This window comes from Ictalurus furcatus, chromosome 7, assembly GCF_023375685.1.
Source record: "Ictalurus furcatus strain D&B chromosome 7, Billie_1.0, whole genome shotgun sequence".
Lineage (NCBI taxonomy): Eukaryota > Metazoa > Chordata > Actinopteri > Siluriformes > Ictaluridae > Ictalurus > Ictalurus furcatus.
The window spans coordinates 15,962,468-15,986,256 of record NC_071261.1 but is presented as its reverse complement, the minus strand read 5'-3'; the positions used below and the strand labels follow the sequence as shown (position 1 = coordinate 15,986,256).

At 38.2% G+C, this 23,789-nt stretch overlaps 1 protein-coding gene across 6 annotated transcripts in view; it reads right to left on the bottom strand.

Annotated features, from left to right (window-relative positions):
* Positions 1–16,337: 16,337 nt before the first annotated feature.
* LOC128609960 (nuclear factor 1 B-type) overlaps positions 16,338–23,789 on the bottom strand; it is a 105,527-nt gene continuing 98,075 nt past the window's right edge. For all 6 annotated transcript variants that reach the window (XM_053628917.1, XM_053628914.1, XM_053628918.1 and 3 more), the window contains one exon: positions 16,338–23,038. In XM_053628917.1, coding sequence (XP_053484892.1) covers positions 22,909–23,038 — 130 coding nt within the window. In that variant the 3' untranslated portion in view covers positions 16,338–22,908. The remainder of the gene's footprint in view (positions 23,039–23,789) is intronic.

Sequence of the window (23,789 nt, the reverse complement as noted above, 5' to 3'; positions counted from 1 at the left end):
AGACTCACTTTCAGAAATTTGCAGAAGCATGGAGCTCTATTTTTTACATTTTACTTCTTTGGGACATATGTGCTCTGCTGTGAGTTTGAGTGATTCACTTCTCATCCTCAATAGAGAGCAAGTTCAGCACAGTGAGTGATTCTTATCCTCAATAAAGAACAGTATTAGCATTATTTATGAGTACTGTCTTTTATTGTCTGGGAGTGCACTGTCAGGCAGTGTTAAAACACTTTGAATAATTTTGGAATATTCCACTTTTATTGAATAACTTGGAGGTCCAGAATGTAATGCAGTAGATCAGATGGTTACCTACTGTATATACCCATGGTTCTATGACTATGTCAGGACACCTTGGTTGACGGGAATGACCCGAGTATGAATGTGCCTTAGCAGGGACCTTTTATAGGCTACTTATATGAGATCAAGGTGATGAGGTAATGACTTGGTTATTTCTACTCAGCAAGAAAATAAAGGAACCTGCACTGGCAGTCCTCCTCTTAGTCTCTGAACTATAGTTACATACATAACCATTCAATTCTACCGCCCAATTTCCAAATGTTTACATACTCTATGTAAAAACTAATTGCACTCATGATCAAAGCTAAATGGATAAATGGATATGGATGTCAAATCTCTAGAAAACATTGTAGGTATAGATACAACAATAAAAAGGCAATAGTGAATCTTCTGGGCCAGTACTTTGTGTGCAGCAAAATCAGAACTTACATTGTTATACCCCAAATATTAAATCTGCCCATACAGTACAGACTGCCTAATTACATTTTCCATTTAGCTCTTTGGAAGGTTTGAGCCTATAAGAAACAATTACGGATACAAACAGATATTTGGATGGGAAAAGGCACTTACATCCTCATGCAGTCACAGAAAGATATGCATTCCATTGCAAGATGGAGTCACTTTTCCTGCCACATTTATTATTCACTATTAAGTAAACCCACAGAATAGGTCGAAAGTTTATTTTGCTGTTATAGTTAGATTTTTTTTTTCTTAGTTTGATTTCATTTGTAACTGTTTGAGCTTGCTATATATGTTATATTCTGTGAAATCAATCTTTGTAAAAAAAAAATAAAATAATAATAATTATAATAATAAATAAAAGTTTTTACTTAATTTTTCCCGACAGTAACGAAAGAAAAATGCCTCATAGTGCATGTCCTGTAATACCATCAGATCACATTTTGACCAGTGTTGCCAAGTTAGTGACTTAGTTGCTTGATTTGGTAACTTTTTAGACCCTTGATACATGTCTCCAGCTCACATCAATGCTATTAGTTGTATGAGCTGAGAGAGCAGGTTTGGTTGGCTCACCCCCAGGGTGTAAAACATGGCTAAGCTGTGCATGTGCTAGTCTCCCTACCCAATGACCAACCACTGCCATTGTTCCAAACAGCCAACCACCGATCACCATTGTATGTCCCACCAACCCACTTTGTGTACGTTGTTTTAAAATTTGCTCTTGGCTGTATTTACTAGTAATAAAACTGAGTTATTCCACACATAACCATTTCCGTTATGTGCATTTCCCAACTTCTTACTATCACTGCTTTTTTTAATTTAAGAAATTTTTCATTTAAATACATAAATAGTTGGTTTGATTCTATTTTGTAAATACATAAAAGGGTTGTGTTGTAACCAAAGATGCCGTAATAACTTACAATTAATATAGTATTAATCTATTATTTTCTTTTCTGACAAAAGTCTATTCTATCCTATTCTTCATGTAACACCTTTTTTCGATTTGTAGTCTATGACGGTATATGGCATCATCTGGACATTACTGGATTACATAATAAGGGGATCATTTGGAAAAGCCTTGTGTGGGCATGGACTTTTTGAGCATGCATTAGCTACTTTTCCCTCAAAAGACTGTAGAGCACTGGGTTTAACACTGTGCTCTGGCTGACCAAGCTTTCTCTTTCTCTCATAGAAAAAAACTAGCACTCCTATTTTGAGGGTTTTTATAGACTTGGTAGTGAATAATTCTTGTTAGCAATAAAGAAATAAAGAAATAATAATAATAATAAACAAGCAAGTACAGTATATGCATTCTGTTTCTAATGGAAAGTTTAAGAAAGAGGTTTTAGGTTTGATATAAAATAATCAGTCCCTCCAGGATTTCGTGACTTTGCGATCACAGAAATGAACACAAAATCAAGCAACATGTGCAATATTCTCAAGCAACCTCAGATTTTCACACACAAAATTCACACACACACAAAAAAAAAACCGGAATAATAAAAAAAAATGTGAAATCCTGTACTGACTGAATAATGTATCTTTTCTAGTATGAATATTAGTGCTGGTATTTTGGACCTGAAATGTACTTTTTTGCTACACTGCACATTTCTGGAAACATCTGTATGATAAATAGTCTTATTAGTAAATTAAACCTGTGTAAAGAAAGAAATAGTCTAGGCTTTGCACATACATTCGGTGAACTACATGTACAGCCCTATTCATAGGGGTGTTATAACAATTTTTAAAAATGAAGAACAAAAATGGCACGATTGATTCTTGGTTTCAAATCCTTTACAACAGGAAAAGCTTGAGACCTACAGTAATACCCCTAGCTAGGGGGTGGTTAACTACTGATGTTAATGACACTGCCAAAGACGCTATTATGACCATGTCAAATTAGGTGTTCAGATGTGTGATCAGTGTTGACCACCATTATCATCAATTCGCTCCTTTCATCTTCTTGGGTGCAGGCATGACCAGATGAGCACACATCCAGTCTCTCTCTCTCTCTCTCTCTCTCTCTCACACACACACACACACACACACACACACAGTGTATCAGTGCCTCTGATCTGACCACAGATGTAATCTAGCATTTTGCAACCTGCCATGAAATTGCCCCATTATAAATGTGACACATGCTAAAACATGTGTGCTGACTTTAAAGGGGGTATTCTCTCACATACTGCATCACATCACTATTAGTCATGTTTAACTGGTGCATGATTGATTTGATTCTGCAATGCATGTGCCATCTATACTTGTGTCAGATTGCATTTTTATATAGCCAGCTGCATAAATTTAGCCGTTATACATTTTGATTTATTGTACGTACTGTATTGTTATTGGAGGTGCCTTAATTGAAATATTAAAAATCAGGCTGAGACACTAACAAATTGCCCAGTGCAATTGGCTGTGACCGGCTGTTGAAGCTTTAGTTGAAGGTAATCAATCCAATTGAGTTTTAGTAAGGTGAGAACATCCCAGACCCCCTCTGGAAAAAAAAGGCATTAGTATGGGTAATTAATCATTTTATTAGCCAAATATGTGGCAAGACCAGCACTTATTGCTTCCCATTATATCAGACCCCACCATGACAATATTAGTCGACAGATAGAGATTGATTATAGGTATGTGCGTATGTGCATATGTGTGTGTGTGTGTGTGTGTGTGTGTGTGTATACAGTATGTATGTATGTGTGTGTGTGTGTGTGTGTGATGTAAGCACATGTGCAAATCAATGGACCTGACATCTGGCACTGTGTTGTGTTATTAGAGCCAGAGGGGTGTCTGCATACTTCAGGGACACAGGAGCCGCTATCGTGTGCCGACTTCTCATCAGAAAGAGATTTATAGATTAATGGGGAAAATGGCAAATGCTTCCACATGGGCTTCTGTGTGGCTTGACTTCACTGCGGACAATCTCCTCCGGGTCCCCCCTGATTTTCCTCTTTAAGTAATTGAAGATTAGATTGAGAAATGTATTCTATGGTAAACACACACACACACACACACACACACACACACACACACACACACATAAATGCACTCGCACACACTTTCACATCTGTTTTGTGGTTGTTGTTTTTTTCTTTTCACAAAAAAATTCATATTTTGTTCAGTGCATTTTTTTTTCTCAGTGTGTATTATATTACTGTTATACTATCAGGTTTATAACTTAATCATTCATTTACTGAACTTTAAAATGAGGCCATATGATTCCATGCATCAATGCCATGTACAAAAATAATATAGCAGGTATAATACATCTAGTGTATAATTTTATCATACCTTATGAGATGATAGTGTGCAGTTATGTAGGCTGAGTTATTAATTAAAGCATTAGGTAGCTATGAGTGACACTTTTCATCTTTAATGAATTGATAAAGAGGCTCTTAAATGAGTAATTTATTACCTTCATAGCCCTCTAACAAAACACTGACAAGCTTTCAGCTTTCCCCTAACTAAACTACACACGAGCAGCTCTATTCCTGCTGGGGGTGGAGCTAAATTCAGTTCCAGAAAAAATGAACAGAAACCTGAAAACAAAGACACTTCAAATGATCAACTCTACCTTTTGGGTACAACCTTCATTTCAGCCCCAATTTCCCCTCATGTTGTGACTTTACAACAATGGGTAATAATTAGGTTACTGTTCGGAGATGGGAAGAAAATAAAGTGTATAATGGAGAGCGGAGAAAACAGCATTTTGTATTTTGCGAAGTAATTTCATTTAATTTCATGAAGCACCATTTTGCACTGTGAAATGTCACATTGGGGCAAGTTTGGAGCCAACAGTGGACCATCTACTGAAAAGGTGCATTAAAATGGCACGAGCCTGCTGTAGCTGATGCCAACAAACAGACAAACAAACAAACAAACAGCAGGTGACCCGAACACACCTGCAGCTCATTATTCCACCGCATGAGCCGCTTAACACAGCGCAGGTGCAGAGAGTCTGAACATGAAACGCACACAACTAAATTCACAACACAATTCACACACTTGCCTATACTCACGTATTAACTCAAATGAAAGGAAATAAAACAGACAGACACAGGCCTATGTTTAAACTCTTTAGAACAATAAATACACATTCAATTGTCTTTATTTACACCATATTGGGTGAGAGAGAAAGAAACCTAGCTACAAAACCATACAGCAGAGATATAACACGATTTAAAAACACCCTACTCCTACACATACTTCACCTTTTTGTGCTCCGTGAGCTATGCGGTTCTCAGTTTTAATTAATGTTGCGCCAGAGTGGTCCTCTTAGCAAATGATGACAAATCACGCATCCTCTTAACTTTCGCCAAATGCTTTCTGGCAAAGATATGCATCAAACATTACTGGGATGTTTGGCCTTTTTTTCTCCCTCTTCACTTAGGCAAAGGTTAAGCGGGTACCGTGTAAGGCTGTACTCAGCATAAACAACATCTATGTAGTTAGAGTGGCCAACCATTACTCAACTATAACATAAACAAATAAGGCTTTTCTAAAGAACAGAAGGACTTGAATTGATGGACATGCACAGAAAGTGTAAGACAAAGTGGTAACTTTAATCTTAGCATATAGTGCAATTAAAACAAATAGAGCTCAACTATTGAGGATGGAAGCTGGATGCCCTTTGATATTTCTAGCCTATTATGGCTTATATTGCAGAGTGGTCTAGGTACAGATTTTGCATTACCACAAAAAAACTGGAGATATAAAATTTCATATTGCTGTTCAGGGACAAAAAAAACTGCACAGAATTTACACACAGTTTATCACAATTGTCCTCAACTCAGGGCCACTTGAATTTTTTTTTTTTTTTTATTGTGCTGTAAACAGGCCGATACTATAATACATGGAGTGAAATTTGTATAGATGATAACAATTGGTAGTTCATATTCATATTTACTTGTAGAGAAAGTAAATAGGCTAATTTTTTAATTTTTTTATATATTTTTTTTTTTTGCCATAAAATTTTTATTGGAAAATTTATTTATTTTATTTATTTATTTTACATATTATAACACCCCATCCACCAACCCCCACCATACCCGGCCCCAACAAAATAATCATAGCCAAAACCAAAAGAAAGGGGGAAACAAACAACAACAACAACAACAAAAACCACAAAAAAACAACAACAAAAAAACAACAACAAAAAAGCACCTAAAGTAAGGTGATTAGTATTTACTGTATACCTTCCGTCAATCCACCTCCAGGGTGCGTACATCATTGAAGTAGGTAATAAATTGTTGCCATTTTCGCAAAAATGATTTCCCCCTGCCTCTGATGTTATACTTGATTTTTTCAAGTTTTAAAAAGAAGATTAAATCTTTGAGCCAGACTGATATAGAGAGTTGTTGTGGAGAGGTCCAAGACAGCAATATTCTGCGCCGAGCAAGTAACGATGCAAAAGCCACAACACTAGCTTGTTTATGGTTCAGAGGCTGACACTGAGATGGAACACCAAAGATGGCAATTAAAGGACAGACATCTAATTTGATTTTAAGAACGCCGGAGACAGTTTTGAAGAAAGAGTTCCAAAAGTTCTGCAGTTTGGGACAGAGTGCAAACATATGACTGAGGTTAAAGGTTGAAAGTGTGCATTTTCCACATATGTCAGGAACATTGGGATATATTTTAGCTAGTTTACTCCTAGAGAGGTGAGACACTTTAAATTGTATGAAACTAAGTCTAGCACATGACGTGGTGGTACGTATATTATCTAACACTCTGCCCCAGTAGTCATCCTCAAGCTCCAGGCCCAATTCCTCTTCCCAAGCACTAATGGTTTTTATATTGTAATAATTGTCCTTTGACCAGATCGTTGCATATATCTGTGAAATATTACCACCCTTATGAGGATTCAGCTTGAACACTTCTTCCCATGCAGACTTTGTAGGTATGGAGGGAAACCCAGCGAATAGGGAGGAGACACAATGCCTAATTTGAAAGAAATGGAGTAGGTGAGACAGAGGCAGGCTGAATGATGAGGATAATTCAGAAAGGTTTGCAAACACATTATTAATGAAAAGATCCTCAAAGCATTTCAGATCCTTCCTTTCCCAAAAAGAGAATGTGGAATCTATAAAGGAGGGGGGAAAGAGGTGGTTATTACATATAGATGCCATGGTTGAGGACAAGATAGATTTAAAATGACGGCGAAACTGAGAGGTAAATACTATTGGATTATCCATATAGTGTGAAAGGGGTATAGGAAGGCAGGAGAACACCATAGCAGGGAGGGAGGTTGAAATACAAGACTTTGCTTCTAAGTGGCACCATGGAAGAGAGGAGTCCTGCACCCAGAGCACCAGTTTCTGAATATTAGCCACCCAATAATAATACATGAAATTGGACAATGAGAGGCCACCACTTAGTCGACTCTTTGAAGTAAAAATTTGGAAACCCTGGGAGTTTTTCCTGCCCATATAAAATATGAGATTAATTGGTCTGTATTCTTGAAGAAAGATTTGGGTAAAAACAAAGGAATGGACTGAAAAAGGTAGAGGAATTTTGGAAGAATTTACCGAATTTTTCTACCAAGAGGGGATAATGGTGGAGCTGCCAATCTTTGAAAAGCTGATTTCATGTATGAAATTAAGGGTATGAAATTTGGCACCATTAATGCAAAATAGGAACGGGTGACATTTGAATTTTGAATCCTCCAAATGAAAAGGTATTTCAGTCGGCTTTATTTTTTGGCCAGACTGGTTTATGGGTAAGCATTCACGCATTTGTAGGTTCAGTTTATACCCGGAAAATTTCCCAAAGTCATCTAATATTCGTATTATCTCTGGAATAGATGCAATTGGATCTGTAACATAAAGTAGTAAGTCGTCAGCATATTGGGCTAGTTTATGTTCAATTCCATTGCAAATTATACCCTGAAATACAGGAAGAGATCTAAGCATTATTGAGAAAGGCTCAATTGCTATGGCAAAAAGTAAGACAGAGGACATCCCTGGTGTGTACCCTGTGACAAAGTAAAATAGTCAGATTTAGTATTGTTGGTATATATGGAAGCTTGCGGTTCCACATATAATAAATGGATCCACGATATCAATCCATCCCCAAAGCCGAACTTCTTTAGCACCATGAAAATATATTCCCATTCTATCCTATCAAACGCATTTTCGGTGTCCAAAGAAATGACCACTTCAGAGGAGTTGCTGTTTTGCATTGAATATAAAATTCTAAGAAGAGTATGAATATTAGAAAAGGATTGCCGTCCCTGTATAAATCCGGTTTGGTCCTCTGAAATAATGCTAGGGAGAATCCCCTCTAAATGAGAGGCAAAAAGTTTGGCCAAAATCTTGACATCAACATTGAGGAGGCTAATAGGTCAGTATGAATTACATAATGTTGGGTCCTTCCCATCTTTAAGCAATAGTGTTATAGATGCTTGTCTCTATATGTCTCTCTCTATATATAATGTTTGTGGCAGCGTACCTAGTTCTAAGGATTCCTTGAATACAGCCAGAAGTAATGGGGCCAGTGTAACATGAAATTTCTTATAAAATTCAGAAGGAAACCCGGGAAAATTTATTAATAAACAATCATCGATTTTCTCACTGTGGGGTTAAAATACCTCCATGTAAGCATTCTGAACCATAAACTCAGAGAATACCTTTGCCATTGCAGAGCGAGATTTTGTAACAGTGCCAGATTTGTCCAAAACTGGGTCAATAACACAGTTTAAATCTCCCTCAAATATCAAGAGATGTGTGTTCAAGGCAGGAATTTTTGACAACAAATTCTGAGCAAAAGGAGCGTTATCAAAACTCGGGGCATATACATTCACCAAAACTACTTGCGTTTGTGAAATTTTCCCTTCCACAATCACATATCTACAATTTACATCAGAGATAACTTGATCAGAAGAAAAGGGCACAGTCTTACCTATCAGGATAGAAACTCCACTGGACCTGGAATCAAAATTGGAGTGGAACATATGCGATGTTCAGCGAGCTTGGAGTCTGTGTTGATCCCTGAGACGTAGATGAGTTTCCTGAAGAAATGCAACGTCAGGTTTTTGTAGTTTTAAATGTGTCAAAATCTTGGAACTTTTAATGGGACCATTCAGACCTTTCACATTCCAACTTCCGAATCTGATCGAGCTTTGGGTATTGTCCATCAAATTGAAGTACAGAGAGGTTGATATCAGTAGGGGAAAAAAACAACTGCAACAACAACACAGCATCCCTCCCCACCCCCACCTTACTCTGAACATCAATTAGCTTCTTCTCTCCATTCCCAAACAATTGAGGCAGTACCCCACAACACTGGAACATCTGATACTTGTAAACCATACCTATTCTTGTTGTGTGACGTCAATCCTGAGCATAAAAGCTACCATATTTACCATGTATCTCAGGCAACCTATAGATTTACATGGAAACTGATAGAGTTGCCCACACCTGCGTAGTTTTACAGTCACATTACAGGTATCAATAAATTGGCTAACTGTCATCTAGGTAGCTTAAGATGGAGGATATCGTTCATTAAACCAACACTGTGCTTCTTGGGGGCAATCGAATTGCCTCTCATCACCGAGGTCTATCCGAAGGCGAGCAGGGTATCTGAGAGAAAACTGCACATTTCTCTCACACAAGCTGTTTCTCACCACAGCGAACGCTGCCTTCCTCTTAGCAATGCTGGAGTTGAAGTCAGGAAAGATGAAGACCTTATGGCCCTGATGGAAAAGTTGATTCCAATTCCCGTGTCGAACAACTTTATCTCTGTTGTGAAAGTAGTGAAACCGCACAGTCATCACTCTGGGCCTTTGATTCTCACAATCAGCCGAGGGCACAGGGCCAATACAGTGCACTCTATCCAGCAATGGAGCGGTTGGAAAGATTTCTGCTCCGAGCACATCCTGGAAAAATTGTGACATAAACGTTATCGGATCGCTCCCTTCTTCTTGTTCCGGAATACCGATAACCCGGAGATTGCAGCGCCGTGAACGGGACTCCAGGTCCTCCACTTTATCGGTGAGTTGCTTGTTAGCCGAATTTAGCATTATCACCGTCTGTTCCAGTGCTAAAATGCGGTCACTGTAATCGTTCAGGTGCTTATCAAGCTCATCAATGTGTCATCCTTGTGATTCAATGCTCAATTGAAAACTCTCAAAAGATGCAACAACTGGGGCCAGAGCTTAGTTAATAGCTGCTTTCACCTGTATTGCGATGGTAGATGTTAGCTCCACGATCAAAGTGGTGCGGAGGTTTTCCAGGTCCAACGGTATCTTGTTGCCATGACTCACTGTCACGCTATGTGAAGATTTAGGTTTCCGTAGTCTTTCAGAAGCCATAAGTCCTTTCTGGTTATAATTGTAAACTGAGTAATTGAAAAAAAAAGACACCAAGTGTCTTAGAAAAGACTCAGGTTGCCTGAAAAGCACAATTAAAAGACAAAAAAGCTCACTCCACGCCCGTCTTCTCACTCACATGCTCAGCCGGAAGTCAGAAAGTAAGTTTTTACAGTATTTATATTCAAGGGATTTAACTGAATATGAATATACATTATTATACAAACAGATGATGTGTTCTAAACGGATATAAATGCAGACCCCAATAAGTACAGTATTCTTTATTTATTTATTTATTTATTTATTAGAAAGCTTGTCAGAAAGGCTTACAGGGCATCTGGTTGAGACCAGATGTGTCCATTGGTACTTGGAATCTCACAGAATGCACAAAAACAAAAAAAAAGTCACATGGGTATGAGTCAGCAGTCAGACATGATGCTCAAATAAAGACCACATTCATTAACATGAACATGCAGCAGTCTTTAGTAACGGCTTGATCAGGGTCACAGAGGTTTAAATTGGGCTACTAGTTTGCTTATATTTTGGCAAATAGAACCATCTAAATTCAATAGAATATATCAAAAATATAATATACAAAAGAAAATTTTAACTGTTTCAATGGGTATAAATGACACTCCTGTGTGTATCTCTCAAGTGATATGAGGTTGAGGAACTCTCAGAGACAGAATTCAGTGACCATGCTTACTGGCATGACCACGTTGGCATTTCTACTTCTGAGCTTATTTCCAGTGTTTCCATAGTGGTAGTGTTCGTATTTAATTAAACAACAACAACACTTTGTCTACCTCCATTTTAGATACAAATACAGATACAGGAATGAATACTTGGTGCACTAAACACATACAGATTCTGTGGCATTGAATTACACTCGTATTATGATTTTTTTTTTTTTTTTAAATAAATGATTGAATGAAGGCCTATTTGTCGAGGTCTATTAATTGATCGTATTCATTGCTGACCCCTTTGTATATTGGTCTGGATTTCACATGAAACTAGCACCTTGCTACAAAACCTATTTTTCAGTAGACAGATCAGTGACCACAGCAGTACATTTTTAATTTCAAGGGCAGGTTGGCACAGGAGCAATAAAAAAAAAAAAAATGCTTGCTCAGAATGAAGATGTGCATGTAGTAGACATTTTCCACATTCAAAGAGACATTAATGTGCACAGTGGACATGACCATACATGTTTGTAGATCTTTAATGGTTTTTGTTGCTGTGTAATGGGGTTTCATCTTGGATCGCCTGATAGCTGAGGATGTTTTTTTTGATGGAGACTACAAAACACTCTGGATATGAACATTGCCAATGATAATGTAAATATAAATGTAAATGTAAATATTTACCAGCTTATGACTGTCTTCCTGTTACAAATTTACCCAGCTTATCCAGTGTATTAAGATATGGTTCTCTAGTGTTTGGTGTACTACAGAATGAAGACTTAGTGTAAGCATGGCTTTTGGTGTACATTGTTTGGGGTAGGCAAAAATCCCTTCCAAAAAGAAAAAAAAAGGTTGAACCAAGGAGAGACGGAAAACATGGGAGCATGGATGCTGCAAGCACAGCAAGAAGAGTAAAAGACGAGCCAGGGAAGAAACGGTGGAGAAAAATACCAGGTGAAGAAAGGAGAGAGTGTAGATAGAATGCCAATATATGGACAGGTTGATGTGGTGAAATCAAAATGTTACAGGTGTATGTGTCAGAGCAAAAGAGTTCACCATGTGGTCCCTGTGTTCTTTACGGTTTTTGCTGCAATGTCTCATCTCTTCCAATATTTTGCTCTATACACTGAAGAGAACGTTGAGTTCCAAGAGCAGAACAGAGCCGCTAGACACTCACTACTCTTAAACACTATAATAACAGTCTTTGTGGTGACATCTGCTTTGACTTAGCCCAAACACTCTGGCACTTAATAAAGCATATAATCAAACTGCTGTATTCAAGACAAGCGAACAAATGTCTGGTGAAAGGAGCGGGAGAATTCCTCGAGATTTTGCTCAAATGTGGTGCAAAGACACTGCGCTAATCTCTGCACATCAATGGATGTGAAATTCAAACATTACACCCTGCCACATAATATACACTCTCACTCATTATGTCTTTTGCACTTTGTGACTTACTTCAGTCTCAACATTTTTATGCATCGTTATGGCTCCCTCTCTGTTAGCCGTAGTGATGGGCTCAGTTTTGTGGTTGTTACGTTGCATACAAATTGTTTCGAGTCTAGACAGTGATCAGCATTACTAATCCAGTGACCAGACCACTGACTGGTTAAGAACATCTCCACTTCTTCCATGGCAGGGCCTAATTTCTTTTGCTCCTTATTGTTTCTATGATGGTGGAAGGAAACTTCCATCAATCCATTTTCTGTACCGCTTATCCTACACAGGGTCGCAGGAAACCTACCCCAAGGGACTCGGGGAACGAGGCAGGAAGACACCATGGACAGGGTGCCAAACCATCACAGCACAATCACTCAAACACCCATTTACACACTATGGAAATTTAAAGATGCCAGTGAGCCTACAACGCATGTCTTTGGACTGGGGGAGGACCCCCCCCCCGGCCAAGCACAGGAAGAACATGCAAACTTTGCGCACACAGGGTAGAGGCGGGTAATGAGTCCCCAACCCTGGAGGTGAGAGGCAAGGGTGCTATCCACTAAACTCCCATGCCCCCCAGAGGAGAACACTGGACCCTGGAGCTGTAAGGCAGCAATGCTACCCACTGTGCCAAAACATCACCTTTCTTGAGCTATATTTGTGATACAGTGATTTGTGTTTTTCTCATTTTTGCAACCGCAATACTTGGTGTGGAAAGGAAAACCGATTTTGCAGTATGAACAAAGAGTGAACACAGGTACAGCAATACCAGTTGTGCTTTTTTCTTCTTTTTTTCTTTATTTAAATCTTAGTGTTTTTCTCTGGCTGTGAGAGTCTTAATCCTGCTGTGCTGAAATATAAAGCCTGAAACGCTCCCCTTTACTCTTTATTTAAGCCCTCATTCTGACTCCCACCCCAGGAACATGATCCACAGTCATTTCCCGCACATCCCCAGTGCCTGTTCTCCCCATCACCACCACCACAGTGCTGAACTCAATCATGATCCATTTGGGGTGTGAGTTACAAACCAATATAGCCTTTGATTGCAGTGCAGCGTCAGATCTACAGTCCTTCCAGAGATGGAAACATCTGAAACAAGCCAAGAGGCTTCATATAGGTAACACAGGAACAAATCGGAGTTCTGCAAGGCTCACTACTGAGTCCTCATTGTTTACGAGTCAGCACATTAAGGAGGTTTTCCTCTGTTTAATCCACCTGCAAGCAATCTTGCCACATTTTTTGCGGAATAGAGCAGAAAGCTCGGCTAACACATTCAACCCTTTCGCCGGATAAAAACAGCATGTCAGTGGGACAAAAAGGGGGGGTTGTGGCCCAGTGAGAACTTTCTTGACAGCCAGATTACAGTCTGATGCATTTTTGGGGGGTTGTTATCTGATAGTTTATGACAAGGTAGTCAGTCCATGCATAGCTGAAATGCTTTCTCCTGGGTTAAAAAGCAATCTGACACCATTCTTAAAATTCACATAATTCACCCCCCCCCCCCCCTCTTTCCTTCAAGCTCTTAATGCTTAACAATTAACATGCTAAAAGTTCAAGACATGATTATTTCTTTCTTTTATTTTTTCTTGCTACAATGGGATACATGAAATCCCTAAACACACTCTTATCCCACTGTATATATACAGAGACTAGTGCGGTTGCAAAGAAAACTTGTTCCTGGTGTTGAGATATTTCATGACTTCTTTTTTTTTTTACAGTTTAATTTTGCTTACTGGAGCTGTGGAATGTATGAAGCATAAATCAAAAGCTCTGAAGGGAATTTGGCAGTCAAAATGGAACAGCTAGAACTATACAAAGATGTTTTAAGGTGAACATTAACGGTAGGGGTGGGGGTTAAAAGTATAGTGCAACCAAAAAAGATATAAGGAGACATTTTGGTTTTAATTTCCTGAATTCTTGCAACAAAAAAAAAAGTGGATTGCATACATATGCCTGTAGCCTCTATAAGTTCTGTGATCATTGCAGGGATGCACAAGTTCATTGGTATCCATGTCGCCTGGCGTTCATACATATATTTCCTCTTCTGTTGTCTGAGGATGCCCAAACATAAACACACACACACTGTCCCAGGGCTGGAGGCATCCTAGATTGTGTACACGAGGAGGCAGGGGTGTGTGAGAACGGAACCTCATAAGGGGTGTGTGTCTGCGAGTCCCTTTGAATAGCCAGGCAGCACTCAATATCAAGTTTGTTTGTTGCATCCCTCCTTGTCTGTGGAGTATGCAAATTGGCAGTGTGTGTGTGTTTTTCAAGGGGTGGAGCGAGGAGGGGGGGTCTGTGGGAAAGTGAGGGAGCTAATCCTGAGAGTTTCATCAGGGTGGAGAAGACCATTCAGTTAGTAACCCCCTCCCTCACCCCCCACCACTACAACTCACCGCACGCCACTTCGCAAGACAAGCACGTGGTGTTTTCTCTTTGTGTAGAAGTCACCCCCCTCCTGCGTATACACACAAACACTTTAATGCTGAACACCTGTTTCTGCACACACACACCCCAGTGATGTGCAGACATCCCACGCTCCCCGTCTACTGGGGGCCACACAAAGAGCTTCTTTATTTTATGGATTAGCCAAAAACAGTAACATCATATAAACTAATAAATCAGGAGTTTGGGAATCATACTATATGGTTGAATATGAGCAAACCTATGGTGTTTTATTTCATTTTCTGTGCTTAACAAATGAATCCATCACTTGAAGACTGACACTTGTTTCAGGTTGGAAGATGAAGGAAGTCTGGGAATTGGTTCCTAACAGCTACGTGTGCATGTTCAGGCCTCGTCTCAGTCCTCTAGTCCGCCTTTTCCTGATTTCTCCAAGGGCACGCAGTTCTGCTCTGAGCTCGGTGTAGCGACTCATGTTTCACATGAGTCTTCCAGTGTTCCCTATTTAAAACAAAAGCAAACACACACACACACACATGCACACACAAATCTGAACCTCTCCTGCTGCCCTGCAAAACATAATCGGCCCAAACAACACTTAAGTTCATCAAATCACCAAGAGTGGGCCTTGACAGTAAATAAAACATCCTTGGGAAATATGTAGGATGCATTAAGAGCCAAATACCCTTATTATTGAAGACAGATGTTTATTTAACAAGCCAATTTTTTTTTTTTTTTATAAATGGCATAATGATAACCATTATGTATTTGAGATAATTTTATATCATCATAGCACCATATTGTTTGGTTTTATACCCAAGGAAAGTGTTCATAGCCAGGTGCTGATTCCAGCCTAACTGCAAGGGTTCAGGAGGACTTCGACTTTCATGTTTATCCAACATGGCACTCGTTGAGGCCCAAATGTTATTCTCAGCCCTGAGCGTGCTGGATTATAAAGACCTGTTCTGTGGCACCAACTACAGCCTGCAGTGCTGCTGGCTTATCTCTAACACACACACACACACACACACACACAGATGCACATGCACATACACGTCTTACTTTTTTCTGAGGACCTTCCACTGAAAAAATTATTAAATTTAAATTACACACACACATATATATATATATATATATATATATATATATATATATATATATATATATATATATATATATATATATATATATATAAACTGCAGGATTTTTCTTTTTTTTTTTGTAAATATGAGGTCTTGCTTATGGTGACCAACCAAATGTCTCCGCAAGGTCAAACCTGTCAGTCCCCACACACTCACGTGTGTATTTACAGCCATTCAAAGTTAGTATTGTTGTTCTTCCTTCTTATTTAATAACTAAACTGCTAAATAAGTCATATATTAATGACCTCACACAACTCAGGAAAACAATCATAATCATGCCCCAATATGTAATTTGGTCTTTTCCCATTTCATCTGCATACGCAGTGGTTCTGTTGTGCTTCAATAACTATCTGTAATGCTTTGCATGTAACCTTTTCCCAACGTTTCAAAGACTGTTTCAGGCACATTTCAGACATAATTGATGCTTTAGTTACTCAAAGTAGGTTATGCTTGGGGCAGCCAGTACGCAAAATTACACAAGTGAATGCCAGCTGTATAATTTCTTCTATTTTCAGCACAATTACTTTATATTCAAATTGTGATCATAAAAAAAAAAAAAATCAAACATCACAGACAAAAAATAAATGACGAAAACAATCTATGTTGTAGCATAGCTCGTTTTATTGTTTAAACAGTTTTGCATAGGAAATATATCCACTTCCAGTAATTGACTGCAGTAAAAACAGCTGCTAGCAGTATAGGCTGGATATAACAGTAACAATCACAAAAAAGTCAAGCATTATTTACACTCATTTTTAATCTTGTGGCAATTTTATCCCCTACATCAAATGCAGCTAGCTTAAAGGCAATGCCTACCGTTTAGCTGTGAAAACTGGGGAAAAAACAAAAACCAAAAAAAAAACCAAGATCTTCACTGTACAGTCTCTTGAAGGATACCTGCATTTCCCGAACGGTGAATAAAACAAGTCTTTAAAGTATTCTATGATGTACATTCAGGAATTTACATTGCCATTTGCATACATCTGTGGTGTTACTACATTCACTAAAGGCTGATACAACCTTAAAAACCTTTGTTAGTGTTGTTGATGTCATGTTACAAATGCATGGCTCAAAAAAAAAAAAAAAACACGCCATTTTGAAAAGGGTGTAAAAGTGCCACAAGACCTGAAAGAAATCAACCCTGCTGTGGAGCTGGCAAGCATCTTTTTTTAAATTTTTTTTTTATCTACTGTAGTTCTAAGTGTAGCATTGACAATCTAAAGAAACACACTGCCCGACTATTTATTTAATCTCATCAAAGAAATATCGAGAGACCAGGGCACTCCATTCAATAGGACTAAAATATTCAAAAATGAACAGAGCACGAAAACACTTAAAAAGGACACATCACATAAAACCTGGGGGGGACAAAAATAAAAACAATAAGATAAAAATACAGGAAGAAGCAACCCACACATTCTGTTTCGACTGTTTTTTTTTTTTTTTCTACATTTCTAATTTTTCCCAAAGAAATTTCAATCAGTGTTGTTGTTTTTTTTTATGTACAATGTGAAGTCCACTGAGACTGTGAGCTGGAACAGGCACTGCTTAACATATATATATACTGTATATATTTTTTTGTCTTTTTTTATTTTTTTGGTAAACATCTCAAAATATGCTGGTTTTTAATATGTTCCTGTTTATGTCTACCTGATGTTCATTCATGCCATTGGAAATGCCCTTGGAAAACAGAACTGAAGAAATGGACTGAAAGGTTCTCCTGCCTTTCCCTGTGGTAAATCCATATTCAGGTGAACTAAATAAAGATATTGCGTGAGCGCCACTAGCACCTCCTTGCATAAGGAAAATACTTGTGGCCTTCTCAGTGTCCATGAGCATGGCTTTCATAACTAACTCTACATGTAATACTTAACTTTAACCAGGCCATCGTCTCATATAATGTAATACATGTTACGCTATGAAAAATCTAACTTCTTGACAATAAACTGATTAAAAAAAAATCATAATAATAATAACAATCAGCCCTTTGAAAAGGAATGAAAAACAAATCTAAAAATCACTATTGAGACACAAAAAGGTAGAAATTGACCAGAACTCCTCTCATAAGCCTCATAACACTGTGTGCTGTGGTGAGCGACACAATCAGTGAAATTAGATGGAAGTATACAGGCTTGAAATCTGATGATACACGCAAACCATACACCAAAAAACAACAAGGCTCCAATGAGAGGGCTAGTGGGAACTGCGCAAAGTGCAAATGCTCAGCTGTTTGCCAAACTCTCCTCTGTGCTAACGACATACACGGATATCTGTGGGGATGCGCAAAGGCTCCTGGGAGTTAGGATTCTCCCAGTACTGACCTTATCCTAACTACACGATGAAGTGATTAACGTTACTTAACATAGCAGTCACAGCCCACAGTGAACACATAAATACTGTGAAACAAACATGCTTAAATGTCAGCTTCAGCTTGGTATGTGATAGAAAAGTTCTAAGGTCTCGTCAGAAACCAAATGATTCACTGTATCGTGGATGTGGATGACACTGACAACAGACTGGAATCAGGTGCCTTTTTAAAGGGATGACGATTTCCCTATTTGGCCCCTAATCAGCAAAACCGTTATTTCCTTTTCTTTTTTTCTCTCTCCTCATTTCTGCTATCTCATAATCAAGTCACACAATCGAGATCCACTCTAACAGAAACAACACGCCAGGTTAATCTACATGAAGCACAACAAAATGACCTTCATCATTTACTTTTAAACATTTACACGCCAACGTAGGAATTGACCTCCACAACAAAGTACAACAAATTGAATTAAAACTCATTCTGATTCGTACGGGCAGCTAGAGTTGTACCTTGAGTCCAGATTCCAAACAGTATTGTTGTAGCAATTGTTGTTCTTACAATAAAAATTCATATTAAGCAAATTTGTTAAGTGTATAAATTTAGCTTTTTACAAATATGGGTAAAGAGAAAAAAAAATACAGTGTACAAACTTTTGTCTACAAGGCAAGCATTTGAATAGAAAGACCCTCATTTTTCCTTACTGTGTGGAGTCAGAGTCGGCCAGACACACACTCTGGCACACACTCGCACCAACACAAACAACCCAGCTAGCAGAGCAACATTTAACCACTACGGACTACGAGACTATTGCTATGACTAGTGCTAGGACTCACTGATGACCAACTCAAATCAGGCGCCTTTTAAAATTATTTTGAGAGAACAAAATATTACCCTTCACAACATGAATTTAATCATGAATTCTTTTCCTATTGTTTTTTTTTTTTTATGACACATATTCACATCGCAAACTCTAGGTCTCACACTAACCAAAGGGAAAAAAAACAACCAACCAAACAAACAAACAAACAAAAACATTTTACTTTACATTTACAATTCAACGATTCAAAGTCTTAAAAAGTTCTAAAAATTTGATTTTTCAAAATGATGTGGGCTTATTTGTACAATTTCAAAAGAAGGGGCGGCAAATTAATTTATATGTCGAAAACATTTGCTCTTTCAAAAGCAAGGGTAAAGAAAAACATTATTACAGTGTACAAACTTTTGTCCAGAAGGCAGGCAGTTGAATTTTAAAAAAAAAAAAGAAAAAAAGACGCTCGTTTGCTCGTCGTTTGCTCTTGCAGTGTCAGCGTCACGCACTCTGCCACACACTCGCACTGACAAACATGGTTTTACAGAGCTGCCAGGGCAGATCCTATCCACTGAGGACTACCAGAGATTAATCCCATCAGTATGGCCAACACAGTGACCCACAGCTACAGCCGTCTTCACTGTTTTAAACACGCCTACAAACAATACACTGCCATCAGTCTGGGGGAAATGCACTTCAGTGGCACAGCTAATGTCCAAACGGCTGCAAAGCACTTCAACTTTCTCAAATGTGATAAGGATAAAGAAAAAACAGAACAGGGACAGCAGTGCACGTAAAATGGGGTGGCTTCATTTTGTTCATTTTCCCCCCCACAATAAGAACAAGCACGTTTGTGAAGGAGGAAAGAATGAGCTTGACTTGAGTTTTTCTATCCAAACAAAAAAAAAATTTAATTATTTTTTTACATTTTTTTTTTTTTTTTGAGGACATGGTTAGACAAAGATCTATAATGATTTCAGGTCTGCTGTAGAAGAACAAGTAGAAGTACAAAAACAGAAGAAATGCTGAAAGATATGTTGTACAATACAAAGAGTAAATCCAATGAGTGATAGCGATATAATGCTCTGTGACGCATTATGCCTGAGTTACTGTTCGTGAAATAGTTCATTTGAAAGGGCACTGGAGGTGGATGATTGCCTAGATGCTGTATAAGTGCTCAGCGTTTAAATCGCAGTGGTCCTCCAGACCGAATGGAGACTGCATAAGGCCCTTCCTCTGAAGTCTGTAGTTCATCACAAGTAGAATATAAAACAGATCATGAGTTCATACTGTGTCCCCGAACCTGCCTGACATCCTCATAAGGCTAAAGCTGGAACTTATCTCCAGGATAAAAGAAAACAATTTCTTTTCTGATTGTAAAAAGTTTTAACACGCAAGTATAGCGTGGTGATTGTAATGCATTTCATAACAAGTCACTTTTTTTTTTCATAAAAATTTAAGGCATCTACTTTTGTACTTGCATATTGCTACTGATAATATGCAGAACCAAATGCTGAAGAATCGCCTTCACAGCTTTCAAGTTAGAGTACCGGCAGTTAAATGTGGTTTAAAAGATGCTGTGAGTGGACAGAGTGAGTTCACAGGCAATTATGCAGAGTGTTGGATAATGTCCATAGTCCTCGTTGGATGAAAAATCTGAGCTGGGGATAAATTTGATTCCGCTCAATGTAACTTTGTACACGGAAACGTGTCCGTTTGATATCTAATTCTCGAAATTTCCTTGATGATTGTCAGTCTCAAGTCAAGCTTTCTCTCCTCTGAAAATGAGCCATTTCCAGGAGTCATGCTAGCACCCCAGTGTGAAGTAAAAAAAAACAAAAATAGTCAGTTAGTCACAGTAAGCAGACCAGTGACTTTGCAGCCATATTAGACCAAACGATGCATGCTACAAAGTGTAGACGAAAAAATAATTACTCCATTCACAGAGAAAACGAAACAAAACTATCCTCGCATGCGCCTCTCCATCTTTCAATACACTCAAGGAAAAAAAAAAAAAAAGAAGACCTTGTTACACACTGCATAGAAAGCAGTTCCCACTTTGGTCAATTAAAAAAAAAACGGAAAATAACAACAACATCAACAACAACATTAACAATGATAACATCAACAAAATAAATGTTTACACTATTTGTATCTCCATACTAGCTTCTAATCGACATAGCTAAAAGCACTACCTACATAGGCAAAACTTGGTATTGCATAATTCTTATAATTCTGGACCCCTCCCTCCCCGATAATGACTGGAAGATGGAAAAAAAAAACAACAACAACACCAAAATACTGAAAAATAATGCTGTTTGATTATAAACTTTAGAACAGCAACTATACACAGCCTTGATATGCACTGTAAATGTGAGCGAAAGTAGTAAATGAAGCTAAAAATCAACAATGACACAATTTCATCCAGAGTACAAAATATTTCTTATCATAAAAATGTTAATTTTTTTTTTCTACATCGGTAATAAATGCAGCAAAAACAAGTGTAGTGATGTTTTCTATATTCAAAGGCAAGGCACGTAATGTGGACTATATATATTCGTGCAAATTAAGATTATTGGAAAGATTACTTATATAAATATATCTGATTGGAGAGGCGATGGCATTGGGACTGTCGTGAACAATTGGAGATTTACGGGACTACAACTCTCGAGCTTCACCAGACTGGGCATAAAAGAAGCACCATGAGACCTAGCCTCACCCTGCAGGTTAGTGTTTAACTGAGTGCAGATTTAACACATAACAAACACCCACACATACACACAAACATGCGCGCACACACATTTTCTCTTAAATTACTTCACCAGCCTGCGTTCCTCGTGTTTCTTGTAATATCACAATGTAAACAGTAGCTTTATAAGCTAATGGCCCAAATGAAAATGCACACTAGATAGGTAGGGATTACATAACAAACAATAAGCCATTTTATACACGCCGTGTGTTTGTGTCTTTTCGCCTTTTTAAGTTTCTGTTTGTCATTTTACATAATAAATTAAAGAGGAAAAAAAAAAAACTACCCGAGTGCTTGGGTACGGCTCAAGATAAGTGCTGTTTTGTTCGTGTTCAGTTCTGCTCAGGTAAACGTTTACTGTCAATGACACTTCCCCACTCTCAACTTTCCACCGTGTTCATATTTGAGGATGCAATTAATTTTTTTCTCATTTAAAAGTGAACTTAAAACAGTTACTCCCCCTTCCTTTAGAGTCCTAGGGCAGACAGACTATGATAGCTTCCCTTCAGTTAAAAAAGAAATCATTTGAATTGCACTTGCCTCATATGAGATATTTTCTTCTTCTTCTTTTTTTGTCCATTTTTTGTAAATCCTTTGTAAAGGATACATCAAGAAAATTCACTGGGGATGTTTTTTCACCTAGTAATACAGGTCTTTTCGTTTTCACTATAAAAAATTCAGAGTTCTTAACTCTTAAGAGTAGATATTAACCTTTAGCTCTAAAGGAAATACAAATCCAAGATTGACAAGATTACAGATACCAAAAGGTGCCTTTTCAACATGGAAAAAAAAAAGAAATTTAGAAGGCAAACAAAAGCAAAAAAGTCTGAATTGCTGAGTTTTGTTCCTATGGACATGTAATGATGTGGGTTGAGCCTTCTTTGATAGGTCAGAATTGGAGCCTGCATTATAAAAAAAAAATGTTAAAAGTCCAGCCAGCCAGCCTTTGTGTGCCTCTCCTTCTACACTTGCTCAAAAACCAAGCCTAGAAATTGTGACATAAGAATGAGAAGAAAAAAAAACACTACAAGAGACTAGCGTGTCATGCAAAACATTAAGGCATCTAAAAAAAATTTTTTTGTATGGTAAATATCACAGTATGTCAGTTGAGGGGCCTTCTTACACAATGACTGACTGGCATGGAGAGGCTCGTGCCAGCTTTGACCCAAACCCACTCTCCTGTTCTAGGGCAAAGTCCTTCAGTGGGAGGGACAAATGTCAGTGGAGATTGTGTAAGTGCTGCTTGCTGGTTTGTCCACGGACCTGTCACTCCAGAGTCAAGGCTTGGCCCCCCCGCTTACACCCCTCAGTTGCTCGTCTCCGCCTGAAGAAGGGGCTCACCAATGATGTTTATGCTGTAATTCTGGACATTTGTTGGCAGAATCTGAGTCCCGTTCGACACTTGGAATGGAATTAAGCTCGCCCAGGTACCAGGACTGTGGACATACAGAGAGAGAGAGAGAGAGAGAGAGAGAGAGAGAGCGCGCGCAAAGTGTAAAGAGCAGTGGAACACAAACATAGAGCAGACATATCAGAGTCTACTTGCCTAAAAAATGGAATTGGAATTATTCTTCTTATTATTATTATTAGTAGTAGTAGTAGTAGTAGTAGTATTATTATTACAACAACAACAACAACAATAATAATAGAAATAATAATAATAATAATAATAATAATAATAATAATAATAATTTAAGTAAATTCCTTAACAATAAAACTCAGAGCCAAGTAGATTTTGCATTTTGCCTGAAAGATCTTGAAACCTTGCAATCGGCCAAGTTGATATTTGTCTAAATATTTTTTTTGTTAAATCAAGTAGAGCTAATTATATGCTGCATATCATATGATTATCAGTCTTAATGTACTGTATATAATTAAATATTTCATAAAACTGAATGGGGAAAAAATCTGACACTAGCATGCAATCGCCAAGTTTAACAAAGGACCATATGAAACGATTTTAAATGGAGTCAGTGATACGTATCAATGTCTGTTAGTGGTACAGGTCTCAATTATTTCCCACAGTCTGAAGGGCTTCATCCCTCCTTTAGCACTGACAGCACAGGAAATTCAGAGGAACAAAGGCGCCTCAGTAAGTGGATATTGCAAAAGAGGAGTCCCACAGAGAGCTGACACCCTCCCTCTGATCAATAGGGTTAAGTCAGAGACTGATTGTGTACCGCACTT